Source organism: Esox lucius, chromosome 22 (assembly GCF_011004845.1).
Source record: "Esox lucius isolate fEsoLuc1 chromosome 22, fEsoLuc1.pri, whole genome shotgun sequence".
Lineage (NCBI taxonomy): Eukaryota > Metazoa > Chordata > Actinopteri > Esociformes > Esocidae > Esox > Esox lucius.
In genome coordinates this window covers 7,971,848-7,987,563 of record NC_047590.1, presented here as the reverse complement: position 1 = coordinate 7,987,563, position 15,716 = coordinate 7,971,848, and the positions used below count along the sequence as shown (strand labels likewise).

General features: G+C 38.6%; 1 protein-coding gene across 6 annotated transcripts; it reads left to right on the top strand.

Moving 5' to 3' along the window:
* Positions 1–641: 641 nt before the first annotated feature.
* On the top strand, positions 642–15,572 carry cd99 (CD99 molecule). 6 transcript variants are annotated; one of them, XM_010891000.4, is made up of 12 exons: positions 648–924; positions 3,089–3,115; positions 3,479–3,532; positions 4,377–4,427; positions 5,718–5,750; positions 6,229–6,279; positions 6,529–6,624; positions 8,077–8,118; positions 12,016–12,132; positions 13,712–13,765; positions 14,190–14,221; positions 14,396–15,572. In XM_010891000.4, exons 1-11 carry the CDS (start codon positions 864–866, stop codon positions 14,192–14,194), a joined length of 591 nt encoding a protein of 196 aa, XP_010889302.2. In that variant the 5' UTR covers positions 648–863; the 3' UTR covers positions 14,195–14,221; positions 14,396–15,572. The 6 variants fall into 6 exon arrangements, with proteins under 6 accessions (XP_010889305.2, XP_010889304.2, XP_010889301.2 ...); XM_010890999.4 differs by lacking the exon at positions 14,190–14,221 and having other exon boundaries at positions 646–924; positions 6,529–6,612; XM_010890998.4 differs by lacking the exon at positions 14,190–14,221 and having other exon boundaries at positions 649–924.
* The last annotated feature ends 144 nt before the right edge of the window (positions 15,573–15,716 follow it).

Here is a 15,716-nt window from a genome sequence, read left to right as displayed (position 1 = left end):
AAATATGATAAGGCATAGGCATTATTATTGGTAGCTATATTGCCCATGTTGCTGGAATATCACAGATGTTAAACAGACGATTTCATTTGTTAGTTTCTTCATTATTATAAGTCTAATGTTATTTATCAATAATTCGATTTTGCTAAATATTCTACCTGTTATAAATTATCACATTGATTATACTATTGCCATATAGGCTTCCATTCATGGTATTTTAATGTGTAAGTGGTTGTAGTAGATTAGTTAGCGCTGTTACAACGTTATTCACATTTTTACCATGTAAAATGTCACCGCTTTTACGCGCTCTGACTGCACCATAAGGTTAAGCACGTTCCTAATTCAAGTCAAACCCATTACACGTCACTAGATGGCACAATCGCCACGTTCAATAAGTCAAGGTGCGAAAGTAGGCACATAATGGGATGAGCAGTTTAAGATCTCCGGGATTTTTGAATAATATTTAAATGTTGTCGTAGGCTACCACGTTGCTATAACGTTATTACCATCCCCTAGTCATTGGGAAATAACCTTATGCAATTGAAGCGTCTGCAGTTCTCTATCATTACGGTTGTGCCCACCATATCTCCGACTGTGAATTCGTGCGTATTCAGGGAACGCCTAGTAGCCTTATTAAGTGAACACACCCACTCCGACTAAAGTTGACTGCTGACCTGTAACGCTATAACTAACATACGAGTGCTGAAGCGAGAGGGATAACCGCCGCCCATCAACACACCCTAGAAGTTACACATTTTTGGGACAAAATAATCTGTAGCGAGACTGAGTTTACATAGGCGCATCAAAAACAATAACTGGATACCTTCGTTAAAGAAAAGTCGTATTTTGTTCTCTACTCAGCAGACATGAAATCTTGTTTATGGATTGTTTTCTTTGTAACGCTTTTGGCCGGAACTAAAACACAAGGTAAAGTTTTTCCATTCAATATGTAGGGCTAATACTAAGCTCCATAGGTCTATTATGAATGTACGGAACGTAAAAAATACTTTGACTGTATTATTGTTGCTGTTTATTTTGTATATTTATATGGACAATACACGTCTTTGCAAAGGTATTATACATTTTGCATAGGCATAGAACAGAGATTCATCTGGGACAACACGCGTCATCGCCCACTCCCCGGGTTATCAATATCATGCCTATTTTGGTTAGAGCACCTAGTGTCCGCTGCATTCATTTATATTTTCGCAATTAGTTGTTTTTCATCCGAATCATGTTTTCGCTTTATATTTCCATGACACTGAAACTGATCTGCATGCGTTGACTTAAAAGTACAAGGCAGTAACACTGTTACAAACCGGTACTACATTCGTGTAGTTCTGCAGTTTTTTCACGAGCACTGGTTTTGATTAATTCTTGTGACTCACATGAACATGAAATATGTTAGGTCTTGTCTCAGTGACTCAAGGGTGTGTCTCCCTCTCTTTATAATTACGTTTATCTCTTTGGGGAAGCACGTAACGTCATGTTAAGAGTTAAGTATGTGTAAAAGGCGCAGAAAGAGAGAATGTAGTTTTCTCAGCAGGATTCATTTACTAAAAGACAATGGGGGTGTAAATAACACTTGATTTTTGCTTATGAACAACTCTGAGGGGTTTCTTCATTCAATGTCTCTATCTAGCCAAGGGCCCACTGCCAAACTTCCTCTCTTCATACTCTCTTATGGTCAGATTTAAAAAGTTCAGAAAAGGCAGCAGTATACAGATAAAAGTAGTTCAAAACAAACTTTTAGCGGTTGGCGATACATTTGTAATTATCTTTTTACCAATGCACCAGTGCAGAAGAGCACAAAGATATTGGATGTTTAAAATGTTTTTAAAGCATTGTAACTTCTCCTTGAGTTAATTACAGTACCCAATGATCTTCATGTTCTAAATATATTTCTCATGTGACTGGCCAAGTGTCACCCATGAAGAAGATAGAGAAAGGTATGCATCTCTATATAGTTCCCAAGATGGTGTCTGCGAGTGCAAGGGCAGCGCCGTCAAGTGGTCTCCATTTTGAATTTGTCAGTTTGCTTCTTTACGATTGGCTCCTAAATGGCTGGACATGTTTGCAACTGGGTAATCTGAAGGGATCAGCCAATGAAGTTGGAAGTCCCACCTGGTCTACTATATTATAAAATGGGGCAATCCCTCTCTGGCACTGTCCATGCTAAAACCGTCTTTTAAACTCTAGAGGCCTCTAAAATTCTCTATGGTGTAGCCAGGCCTTGTGTGCGCGCAACGGCTCCCTGATTGGCTTTAGTTGACCACTGGTATGCAGCCCCAGAACCATGCACAAATGGGCAGGATATCTTCACAATGGTACATTATGTCTACATTTTAAGGCTTTCATTTTAACTTATGAAAGGCGGTTTCACACTACCCCATCTTTGCCTGAAGTGCCAAGTACAGAGAAATAGTTATTAAGTGTAAATGTTTTTTAAACAGCTTATCGTTTAAACAGATTTTATTGTGTTAGCTGGAAAAGTAAAAAAAAAAAACACTATTACCTATTCTGCCCAATTTCTTACTTGACACCTTTTTTGTTTACAGTCAAAGATTCAGACGCAGCAATAAATGCATTCAAACTGCAAGGCCTCAATTTTAAGTGGGTTGGCTGATTAGCTAACAAGTTAATTGGCTAATTAGTTAGTGTGCCAGTTCAATGTTAGCTTGTTTAATTCCCAGAAGGTTTAACTACAGCCGGGACCAAGTAGAGAAAGTAGAGCGTGCTTCGGCTCGGCATACCCTGTTTTAGGAGTCAGCTATCCGGTTTCAGCTGCTTATGAGTCATACAGTGTCTGCTGTGGTAACAGACCGTAGACCAGGCAAGCCATTTCCCTCATAACAGAACATCGCCAGGCAACCCGCGATACAGGGAAAACTATCTGCGGTTAAGTAACACAACTGCTGTCACATAATCCGTCACATGCAATATTACTTCCTTCATATAACTTTAAAAAAAAAAAGATGTTCACACAGGGTTAAACACGACGTAGTGCAAAGATGCAGAGACTGTGTGTTACTTTTATCTAGGACATTGTGGCTGACCATTAAAAACTCTTCTCTATGAATCCAACCCACAGACTTTGAACTTTCAGATGCCTTTGATGGTAAGTTCCTATAACATTATTTTCTGTGCAGATCATATTGACTATGTAGTCATTATCAGAGCTCCGCCTTACTACTGCGAGGCAGTGTGTTGACTATCTATACCTATTGTCTAGCACCACTCATAGGCCCTCACCAAATTGAATTTGCATGATAAAAAATTAATAGCTGTCTCACGTGGTGTGATTTCCCATCCAAACCTAAATTGCAGGCCTGGTGAAAAAGTTTTATTTATGGTTAGAAATGCCCGTTTTCATTTGGGGTTTATTGTCAGTCTGATTCTGATTCTGAAAGGCATCCACCCAAAAATATGTAGAGTGAAATGTGCATCGTTATTGATGAAACCTGTTGTCTTTCTGTTGTAGATGATCCCACACCAGCTCCAAAAGACCCAGTGAAACCCAAGGACCCCAGCCTAGGTACAATAGGAAAGCCAGTTGTGCCAACACCGTATGTAAAAGGAAGTGAAACTCTGAAACGAGACATGCAGAGGCACATGCTATGCACAAATTATTAGTCACAGCTCATAATTCCCAAAATAAACCACATCCGGAACAGATCTGACCACGCTCTATCCAAGTTTATGTGACCGTATTCTTCTCAAGGACAGCTTAAATGTGACCAGATTCTTCTTAAGAACAGTTTAAAAAGCAGAATGTGTCCAAAGAAAGTGACATAGCTTTCATTCTTTTAATGATGACATAGTGTTTTCATAACACTCTTATGAATGTTTTTTTCAGGCAATGGATTTGATCAGATGCCTCTGGTGTAGACTGTAAAACAATACAATAAGATATGGTGTTAGGACTCTCTTTAAGCTGGTGTTGAGTTTTCCTATTTTAAAAACTGTCTATCAGACTAGATGTTTGGGTTTCGTTATTTGTACTTTTTTTGTTTTCTGGTAACTGCCTGGTAACTACCTGGTAATTCTCTGGTAACTGCCTGGTTACGGCCTGGTAACTTTCTACTCACATTAGCTCATTGATACTGGCATAATAAGATCCTTCCTAGTCTTTGATTTGCTAACAGATTTTCCTAAAGAGGTCATCCAGTTCTTATTTTGTATTATGTCTTAATCAGTAAATCTATACCACTATAACAGTTGCAAGCAGTTCTATTCAATCTGTTACATCTGTTACAACTTTCCAAATGAATCACCCTCCGCTGTTGGTACATCATAACCTCGATAACAGACTCTTTTGACAATTTCAAATCATGAACATCTTTCTTTTTATTTCCTTAATTAATATTCTCTCTGTTTAGCGCCAGAGCCTAAGAAACCGGCAGTGGTCCCTCCTAAAGAAGGTGGAGCTGGTAAGTCAATGAGCACAGCTGAATTTCAACAAAACTTTTATTTTCTGTTCTCTCAGATGATCTCGTGTGCGTTCCCAAATTCACCCTGGCAATGGAATCTGATTTTAAGGCACTCCAGTTTGAGGGTGCCGGAACGCAGCATAACTGAGGAATTTAGGAACACCCTGAACTTGGCTGTTGTACGTCTTTAAAAGCATCACAACACAATTTGAAGACAGGTGTGAGTAAATATAGGCAAAATATCATTAAATTGTTGCCAGTAGGGCATAAAAACTGACATACCCTCTTGATGTCCAGGAAACATTTAAACAGCTCTGCTGGGGGGATAAATATGTTCAGAGTGAAGATAAGATGTTTTTTAGGGTCCACAGATACTCTTCTTCGAGTCCCCTCAAAACATTGGACATAATAAAAAAAGTACAGTGCAAAGAAAAGGCTACATAAATGAAATGTTCTGCTGGTGTCTGGTGTCGCTATAGTAGCAAGCTAGCCGATTGTAGACCGATATCTGGTGCTTGAATGTAGTTTTTTTTGGTCAGAATGCCCTGGATCACCCCTACTTCTTAGCCAACGCTCTGAGAGTAAAACACGCTAACTTCGCAAATGAAAAAGGCTTTCAATTTGTTAGCGGCCCAGGGCACACTGCAGAGTGGATTTACAAATGCACTTGTACATCTGCTGGGTCCTGTTGATCAAGGTGATATAGTTGATGTCCTTTCCAGATACACCTCCCGCCCCTCTCCCACCTCCTCCCCCTCCTCCACCTAAGCCAGCTGGAGGTAGGACTGCGTATACGTTTTGGACTTGTTCGTCTCCCCTCAAAGTAACATCATAACCTGCTATAACAGTATCCAATCTATTAATTAGGGCTAAACTGTAGCTATCAGACTGTTGAACGCGTGAAGACATTCCAATGTCAAATTTGATCGTCCGTTGCTACATATCTCAGTCTTGCCATCGTGCAGTACATCAAGTCCTAAACGATTGGATCATCTGTAACCAATGAAAGTAAATTAAGTTTATTTTACCCCCTTTTGTTCAGTCTCGATTAATGGGACAAATAACAAGCAACTCATCGGTTTCTGATGCATATCAGTACTCATTGGTACTCATGTGGGAGAAGATACTAATGTTTGGGGCGGTGTGTAGCATTTGGTGTTGGTGCCAGGCATCAGGTAGGATTCTGATCATACCTAAAGTAAGTCCAATATATGGACCTTAAGAGGAGCGAGGTCATGGTAAATTATACCATTGTGGAATACATATGTTTCTGATATGTTCATTCCCCAGATGATTTTGACCTGATGGATGCGTTTGGTCCAGGTAAAGTCTTATTATCGTAAGGTGCTCTGCTTTGGGAGGACATATTTCTATTTTTGGTGCACTTCAACTCTGGGTAATTTTCTGTTGGTCCTCTAGTCCATTACATATTCCAACCAGTCAGTTAATCAACCTATCTACTTAATCAATCAATTAATTGACCAAACGATAATGAGTGATCATACTTTTCGGTGATTCTGCTTCTTCTCTGCAGCCTATGGTGGAGATTCCCTGTCTTGCGCATCCAGTACCTCATCCTATCATCTCTCTTAATAGGATTTAATTTAATTACTCAAGCTGGATCTCTGAGCTTTCGGAAACTGCTAAACGACACTATCACTTTCACTGTCCTACCTGACTGGAGGTAGTCTGCATCTATGGTGAAAACATTAGTATGTGCTCACTGGAATAACATGCTAAAATGGACTAGAAATAATAGTCCGCTTCTGACTCCTCCCCCCTTGTTCTCAAACATACTTAGACCCTGTACCAGGAAAACCAGCCATTGTTCCACCTAAAGACGGAGGCACCGGTATGGAAAATTACATTTATAGCTTTAATGCTTTTGTTTGACAAACATACAGTGTATTTCCATTGTTACTGCAGTGTATTTCCATTGTTACTGCAGTGTATTTCCATTGTTACTGCAGTGTATTTCCATTGTTACTGCAGTGTATTTCCATTGTTACAATGGGAATCTGTGGACACATTTTATTAAACGAATGATAACACGAGACGAACGATTGGCCCAACCATTGACCCAATGTTCTTAATCTGAAAGGTGGTGGATCCTTCGGCGATAAAGACCTGTTTGATCTGAGTGAAGGGGGTGACGGAGGCTACAAGCCAGATCCTGGCCAAGGAGGTAGGAAAGCAGGTAGGCTACTTGTGTTAGAAAATCTGCGAGCCAAGCCGTGTCACAGGTCTGATGGAGGCTGCTTTTCCAGTGGATCCCTAAAAGGGTTTGACTTCCTAGTGTACATTAGGCACAAAGCCTTACTGTTGGGGTGAAAGGTGTCATCAGACTAACACGTGTCAGGATGCGCGCAATGAAGCACACGTCTCAAATTTAAAAGATTGAGGATTTAACCGAAGCGGTTATTTGTTACCACAGTAAAATAAAAAACATTTCAGTGCTAAGTCATCCACTACATACCAGACCCGATCTATTGAAGGTCCCAGAAGCGAACATGTCCTAGGTAGCTACTGTTCACTGCAGCTATGTTCTTGATCTTGGACATTTTCACATACAGTTATAGCTGTGATGCCGATGAATAGTCTTAATTGTTCCATGATTTTTTGTAATGTCCCTTCTTGTTGTGTGACGTGCTTGGTTTTTACTTCACTGGTTTGTTTGTCTGCCTTTCTGAATTCCTGTGCCGTGTTAGGTTGTTGTCCTAGGTTTATCTCTGTCGGTTGGCATCTCTTGTGGCTCAACGTGTCTTTGTTTCACTGTCTGTCAGTTGATGTGGCTGTGCTGTCTTTCTTGCCTCACACTTTCTTTGAATCCCTGTCCCCTGCCACTCCAGATGCCTTTTCCTTTGGCCAGGCTATCTTCACACACCAGAGTTTGTTGTTAACCTATTTCAGCACAAACTCTCCTCTGTTTTATCCACTCACTCCTTTGGGAATTGCATGAAATCCCCCCCCCCAAAAATATACATGTATAAATATATTCTTAACTGGCCTGCTAGGTAAAATACTATAAAAAGAAAAACAGAATCTGTAATACAAATGTTTTTCTTCTCGATTTAAGTCACTTAGTATGGAAGTAATTACAGCACTTGTTTTTAACAAAAGAGAAAAATAGCAGCAAAGAAACCGTTATGGTTACCAGGGTAATTAGTGCCATATGCTTTTAGTCTGACGCTATCCCTCATGATACTAGGAAGAGTCCAGAGGGCTGGAAACAAAGTGAAATATCCTTTCATTAAAGTCGCTCTCAGGGAAGGTTCCAACCCTTGTGGTTACGCTTTGTGCGTCGAGAAGGAACAAAGCCTTTTCACTATATTTGACTAACTCTGGGAAGTCTTCATAAATGTATTAAGTCTGAACTTTTACTCATACGGTCACACGCCGGCACGTCTGACCACCTGTACCGGTTGTGTGGACTGCAAAGAGTCTCTTCTCATTTCAGTCCGTTTTAAATGTTTACCAGGTCCCATTGACCCATCAGATACTGACAGGACGGTACACCAGTCATTCCTGTCTGCCTGACATTTGTCTATTGTCTATCTGCCTGCTGCTTGTGATATTGACTGAAACCAATAGTTGCGTAGTCAAATTGCGCAAAGGTTTGCACTTATTATTTCTTTGTCTCTCTATTTAGGAGGAGGTGCTGATAATGCAGATAATGCAGATCAAAGCCAAGGTAAATCAATTTAAATATACATATTTTAGAATAGGAACTTTTGCATAGAATTTCAATTTAGGGCCAAACATTTCAGAGTAGAAATTGTAGTTGGGCTGCAGTTTGAGCAGTCTGGCTATTTCTCGGGCCTTGAGATTTTGGAAGGTGTTTGCTTTTGCCCACAACACTTGACTTTGTTCTTCATGGATGAATCATCTTTACTTGGACATCAAAGGTGGGCAGTAGGAATAATCTGAGTGAATAGAATTCCCCTGTGATGTCAAAATCAGTCAACGACAAACATTGTCATGCACTTGGTTAAAATAAATAGTTTTGGGGGCTTTATATGGCAGCATACATGGTACATATGAGGAGGTTCAAGACATTAGTATGATCCATGGTTTCAGTTACTATTAGAAAGTGTATGTACAGTACCAGTTAAAAGTTCGGACACCTATTCACTCCAATTTGATTGAATGTGTGTGTCCAAACTTTTGAAGTGTGTGTGTGTGTGTGTAATTTATTTCTTATTGGCCGTCGGTTTCCTTTTCTTATTAAGGCCATATTTTGATAAACTCTTCTGTACAAGTTGGACCATTGTGTGTGTTATCTCAATATAAAAACAAAAAACATTCTAGTTTGAAGTAATGTGATGAAAAACGTATTCTCATGATATGTAAATTAGTGAATATTTAAGGATGTTTAGCCTCATTTGCATATTTTAATAGTTAAATAAATAAAACTTTGTAAATAAATAAAAATATTGTGTTTCTGATGAACTGGTAAAGTGTCAGTCTGATAAGAGTAAAGGGAAGAAAAAAAAAAAACTATTAGAGGGTGGTGTCTGGCCTTAAACTGGACTTATTGTTTAAACAAGTTAAGTGCTTCCTCACTTCTGAAGTCCTGCAGAGTCCTTCCTTTTTCCTTCATCCAACCGCAATACCTTTTATCTCTGAACAGTGCAGCAAAAAAACATTTAATTAATAAATGTACTGTGTTGAGCTTAATTTGTATTTAACTAAATGTATTGAAACATGCTTGGAGTATTGCAACATAGATGTCTACTGAAGAGCAGTTGTTACTGTGGATTCATATCACGACATCTTCATCTGGACAAATGCATAAATTCGGCAACATCGGGAAATTTGGGAACTGTTGGTTTTGGACAACTCAAATTTGGTGCAGACTATTGGCCATACCCTAAAACCCAGGTGCGATTCTGTCGTTACAGATCTAGAACGACTGTGGGGCCAATTCCTGAAGATGGTAGATGATAACATGCCAGAGGGCGTCCTTGTTTGGATATCCAACATAAAGCAAGCTGTGGCGCCTCTATTAGAGAAGGCCATGGAGCTTTTGGATATGGGCCAATGAATAAACCTACAGTGGCCTTCAGGAGTCAGGAAGCCACCTATCCACCTATGTTCTGTTTAGTGCTCAGATCTGAGGGAAGAGTGTTCTCATTGGTGTTTTAAATGGAGTTAAAAGTTGGAGTTTCTTGAGAAACATTTGGGATTTTCTTACATACAGTGGGGAGAACAAGTATTTGATACACTGCCGATTTTGCAGGTTTTCCCACTTATAAAGCATGTAGAAGTCTGTAATTTTTATCATAAGTACTCTTCAACTGTGAGTGACAAAATCTAAAACAAACATCCAGAAAATCACATTGTATGATTTTTAAGTAATTCATTTGCATTTTATTGCATGACATAAGTATTTGATACATCAGTATGTATCAGTATTTTATACAGGTAACAAGTTCAAACAGGTGCAGTTAAAACAGGTAATGAGTGGAGAACAGGAATGCTTCTTAAAGAAAAACTAACAGGTCTGTGAGAGCCGGAATTCTTACTGGTTATTAGGTGATCAAATACTTATATCATGCAATAAAATGCAAATTAATTATTTAGAAATCATACAATGTGATTTTCTGGATTTTTGTTTTAGATTCCGTCTCTCACTCTTGAAGTGTACCTATGATAAAAAACCTGCAAAATCGGCAGTGTATCAAATACTTGTTCTCCTCACTGTACCAGTGGTTGCTAGTCTTTAAATGTCACCGGTTTGGAATTATGGGCAAAATTCTGAGATTGTATTCCTTTAATGAGTGAGATTGGTGTGTTGTCTTCCCTTTATACTTAAGTGCAATTCTTTTAATCATCACTCTGAGTTGAGCTTTGTGGCTCTTTTTACTGTAAAATGTTAGAAGCTATTGACCTGGAGTGAGCAATAGCTGAGCTGCCAATGATTTGTTTTGGCCGCCCAAAGTTTTTAGAGAAAAACAAATCGCTAAGAGTTAAACTACAACTAAAAATAAAATAATAGACCTTATGTATTTGGTCTTGATGTATTCAAGGTTTGAGGTTATTGATATGATCAAATACAATGTATTTTTTTGGCTTAGTCGTGGCTTAGATTTTCATAAATTGAGTACATTATTTTGTATGTATATTATAATTAGGTTGTGGCCCTCAAACGATTTGCATAGACAATAGTAATCTACCCCTCCTATAGGCCTGAATGTCTTCTTGACAATGCGGGTCCCCCTCCATTCTGCATACATTAGAGGACCGTTGGAGGATTTTAACGTGTGGGCTTCCTTGTTACAGTTCCTGGTAACACAGCCTTGGACTACATAAAACCAGACCACTTATTGTCACAGAGTAAAACTTTTTGATTGAGTTTTTCATTGGCTTGTCGCGTCCTGTCATGACATACCTCTCATTATTCTGAGCCTTTGATGCTTACCAAGGCTTGCCTGGTCCAACATGTACCAGCCTCTCATATACAATAGGCCTAGTCAGCACACATTCCTAGCATAGGCAACATTCATGGCACTTGGTTGAAAAATCCAACATGTACATATTGTCACAAGCTGACATGCTGTCCTCTACCACTTGATTAGACACTTCGTATGTTAACTCTAAAACGACCAAAAGATATTTGCTCAGCCAGTAAGTGTATGGAAAATGATCATTTCTGTGTTTACAAATTATTTATGTATCCTGTTGAAGGTTTTTTTGTATTTTTTTCATGGTTGGAGAATGTCTTTTTTTTTCATTGTGGTGTGTTCATTTGGTTGTACGCATTCAAATGCAAAATATTGCTCCAATTCCAACACGCCTCAACCATGTACGAAGGTGTTCGGTTGTCTATATTGATTTGAATGTGTGTGTTACAACAAGAGGGGTTGGCTGTTAACGTCACTGCTATTGTTTTATTTTTGTCGGTGGCTGTATTCCTCCAGGTGTTTTAATAAAACCTACTGAACGTTCACAACTGAATCTGTGATTCTGAGGGCAGCTAATGTTGGACTGAACTGATCCACTGTGGCTTCAGGCCAAATGTTGCATTCTGTAGCAGTAAGTCATTTCTGGGTGTCATCCGTTTTTTTTCCAAGGGCACCGCCCTGTTTCAATGCAGAGAGAAAACACTGCTTCTACTCATAATTACTCATTGTGGTTGTCTATGGAAAGATCCAGTTTGTATTTGTCAACACCTTCCTCTACTGGCATATGACATTCTATATGGCTTTTCATAGTTTCAGTGGTTTCACTAAGATCGTTTTAGATAGATTTCAATCACTGTTAAGCATATGTAAGACGTTTAAGAGAAAATGTGTTTCAGCTTCTATAGTGTTTTGCTGTTACACCATTCCATTTTCCATTCCGCCAGATGCTATAATAGAAAAGGCTCTTCACCCCCACCTTGTGGAATTAAGATTCAGTTTCAAAATGTATTCCACTGGTTTGCAAGTAGACTACAGTTTTTTTTGTTTTCAAAGAGGAAAAAAAGTTAAGTAATATAACATGAATAGCCTCAGTCTCTCACTCTCTCTCTCACACACACACTTTAGTGAATATACTTTTCAAACGATCAATTCAAATAAACAATTTTTTTGCTGTAATCATGCAGAAGCTGGACCTGGTCAGATTGCAGGCATAGCGAGTGCGATAGGAGTGGCCATCCTCGGCGCCGCCTCCAGCTACTTTGCTTACCAGAAGAAGAAACTGTGTTTCAAGATTCAAGGAGGTGAGTGATTGGCATTTCCGAGATCACAAAACCGGGCATTACAAAGTTGGGAGGGGTACAAAAACAGTGATGTACCGTAATGTACATATTATCTTGATGCCTTGACAAATGTAGGCCTAAATAGGCGCAGTGACACCAAAGCCATAATAACAACAAAAAAAGCAACGTTTACAATTAATGTAAATAAAATAGGAATTCCTTCCTCCAGAAAATTAGCAAAATAATATGTTGGTCCATGTTATTACATTGGTGTGTTATTTGCAATAAGCCAAAATTACCAAAGAATGACAACTTAATTCAACTTATGGAGGAAATTTTGAAAGAGCCAATAACTGAACACGTGTAGTGTGAAAAGCATGAGGAAAACGAGTCTGATTGACACATGTACTGTAAACTGAGTATGTGACTTAACAGAAACAAGAAGAAACTGCATCATGAAACTCAGATAAATTAAACAAAGCGTGACGGAAAAAGATCTTCTGTATAATAAGGGTGCAGAAATCAATGTCTTTCACCAAACCAGGTTGCTCATAGTTTACAAAACCTGATAAAGGGGATAAACTATGGCAACACATGCCAACAAGTATTTGTTGTCCATCTGACTATGTACAGTAAATAGATGGAAAATTACTAAGGATGGTAATGAACAATACTGTCACTCATATCTTCCACAGCTTTATCTGAGGCTAAAGAAAAGTGTTTTTACCCAAACATGAAAGTAAAGTGAAGGTCATTGATGACAAATAGCAAAGCAGTCTTTACAGCAGCCTTTACTGCTATACCGGCACCCGGCAAACCTTTGGAACAAATTGTATGACAACAAAAAATGTATTTCTCCATAAACTGAAAACAGACTTTCAGCAGGCCAACAAAGTGGGAAAGTCAGTATCACTGCACTGATACACATGACGGAACTGGCTTACAGAATTTGAGATTTCAGTTGAGCATTTGATAACACCGAATATAATCTGTGTTTGAAAGAAAGTGTGTGCTATGGCTTCACCATGTATCTTCTGCCATTTATTTTAAATAAATGCTTTTCTAATATAAAACACGTGTGGCATTCTGCAAGATATCGGATTGGGCCTCTGCTGTTTTTGATTCTACAAAGCCTTTGAGTCTATGCAAGCTTTGGTTGCTGAATCAGGAGGTTTTGTTAGAGCCTTCTACACCCTGCCTTTGTCTGGTATGACCAAAAACCGGTTTTGCCTGTAGACAAGTATTTTCCTCTTGTAGACAATTCTGAATATTCCATATGGACCGTTTGAATTCCACTGAACTTTGTAAATATAATGATATAGTAGGCTACAAGTGTCCCAGTCATTAGAAGCATGGTGCCTGATCCTTGGTTTTTACAACCTCAACAAAGTCCGTTTTACAGCTATACATCACAATAACATGCTAGAGCAAATTGTTCCATCAGTCCTGCTAGTCAACATACAACCAATTCTAGCAAGACATTTATTGAAATCTACAGCCATGTCTTGGATCCAGATAACACAGGGGTCTGTCCCAATGGAAAGTTTTGGCTTATACAATGTTGAAAATGTACCGTATGCTTCCGTGTTTGGTTATTCAGGTGTGGACCCAGAAAGTGGAAAGGACGCACAAGGAGTTCAGTCCGATCCCCAAGGTAAGCACCGGTTTTCACACAATTGTCCAAGGCCTACTGTTTATGCTGTCATGTGCTGCCTTTCTCTGCCTTTACTTCCTATCTGCCTATACTAGCAGCAGCAGGGTCAGCGTGACAGTTTGGCCAGTGCTTCAGAACATACAGAGACACATTCTCTGACCCAACATCATAGGCTGTAGACAAACATACATGTTATTCCACATGCTAATTGTCATAGGCACTTTTGTGTTGTTACAAGGCCAACATTTCTAGAAAAAAAACAGCGCTAATGTGGCAGCCATTCTGGACCATGGCCAAACTAATTTCATACATGGCTCTGGGTTATACCATATCAAATAGTCTTGCTCTTCTTTATGCCTTTTCTTGGGTCTTGCTTCTCCAATTTTTTCCTTTCTTGTCTCTTTCCTGCTTTACTTACCTGCAGATTAGGCAAATCTAACACTGTGAAAAAACATGGTAAGGCTGCTGAGAAGTCCCTTTACATTCTAACTGAATTTTTTTTTTACTTGAAGATGGCATGTTGATTCTGACACGTTGTCATTTGCCCAATAAATGTTTTTTTTCCCCTTTCTTTTTATTCCTTGTTCTTTTGTTAACATATCAAAACTGTTGTGTTTCATCCGATTCCAGTGATGAGCAACTTGCTCAGGTCATCTTGACTTGGGTCAGATCATCATAGAGGAACTGCACCTTATGCAAAGAACTGTTCTTCCATCAGCCGGCTTCAGTTGTCTATTGTGGACACCAGTGGGCAGAAAGATATTTATTTTCTTTCTTTCAGTTGGAATTTTGCTTTTTGAGAATGTATTTTTTTTTTCTTGTTGCCTTCTCCAGCTGTATAAAAGACGCTTATTTAGATTTACAACTCGAATACAAGGTTTTTCTGCAGTGAAGACACATTTTATCATTTTTCTTTTCTATTGCTCAGTACCAAACTATTCAACAATGATTGTATTACATTACTTTAGCAGCTTATTTCAATGATTGCATTTTACTGTGTTTACATTGAACATAGCTTTCATTGTATTTGTTTTATAATCATAGTCATTTGTTTTTCAATTGTAACTGACACTATTGCACACGAAGGATCATTTTATAACATGGCACATTCGTGTAATTTATACATGGAGTAGATGTGTACAGCTTGGAAGTATAATGGTAAAAGTGCCTTAGGGAAATCTATTATATAAAAAATTATATGCACGGGCTGGGGAGGGTGTGTGGTTAAGAACATTTGAGATAAAAATTCTCACATCATTTTTATTTTGCTGCATTACTGTGTTTTGTTGTTCGTTGGAGTCCAGTGTTTGGAGTGCAAACCACTCATAATGTCTTGTGTATACCGCATACAGTTTCAATGGAGAAGTGGTTATATTGTAATTTTTAAGTTCTACATTTTTAGAGTTTTGTTTGTATGACCGCTGAATTTCTAATGAAATGTAGATTGAAACCTTTGAAATTTAAAGGAGTTTTTACTCAACTAGTGAACCAGTATCTTGGCTACTTGTGCTGTATATAGGCCTACTAATGAAGAATCTGTATAAAATCACTGCCACATTTTTGCTGCTTGATATAACCTTTACATCATTTTACTCAAAGTAATTGGAACTTTTAAAGAAATTTTAAGAACTACTGCTCATATTCTTTGTATGTAAATGAATTAGATCCTTAAACTGATTAGTTAGTAGTTTTGTGTGTTTTAAAAGAGTTTCTTGTGTGACCAGTTTAGACAGAGAACAAGGGCAGGAGATAGGCTAACGTAGCCTAGCTTATTGCTATCAAATAAAGTAAAATTTTTACATTGTTATTTTTACGTCATCTAGGTGTGTGTTTTTCAATCAAGCTTCAACATGATTGTTGCTGTCCGTAGTAGCATTAATATGGATTTCAGAAAGATAGGTTCTAGAGCAGTGCACTGGGAGAACCTGCACATATTTCTATGCCCCAGAGA

Bases quoted from the DNA above. Each gene is read 5' to 3' on its own strand.
- cd99 (XM_010890998.4), top strand. From the start codon at position 864: ATGAAATCTTGTTTATGGATTGTTTTCTTTGTAACGCTTTTGGCCGGA. The intron at 3,533-4,376 runs GTACAATAGGAA...CTCTCTGTTTAG, and splicing joins ACCCAAGGACCCCAGCCTAG to CGCCAGAGCCTAAGAAACCG. The intron at 12,133-13,711 runs GTGAGTGATTGG...TTGGTTATTCAG, and splicing joins GTGTTTCAAGATTCAAGGAG to GTGTGGACCCAGAAAGTGGA.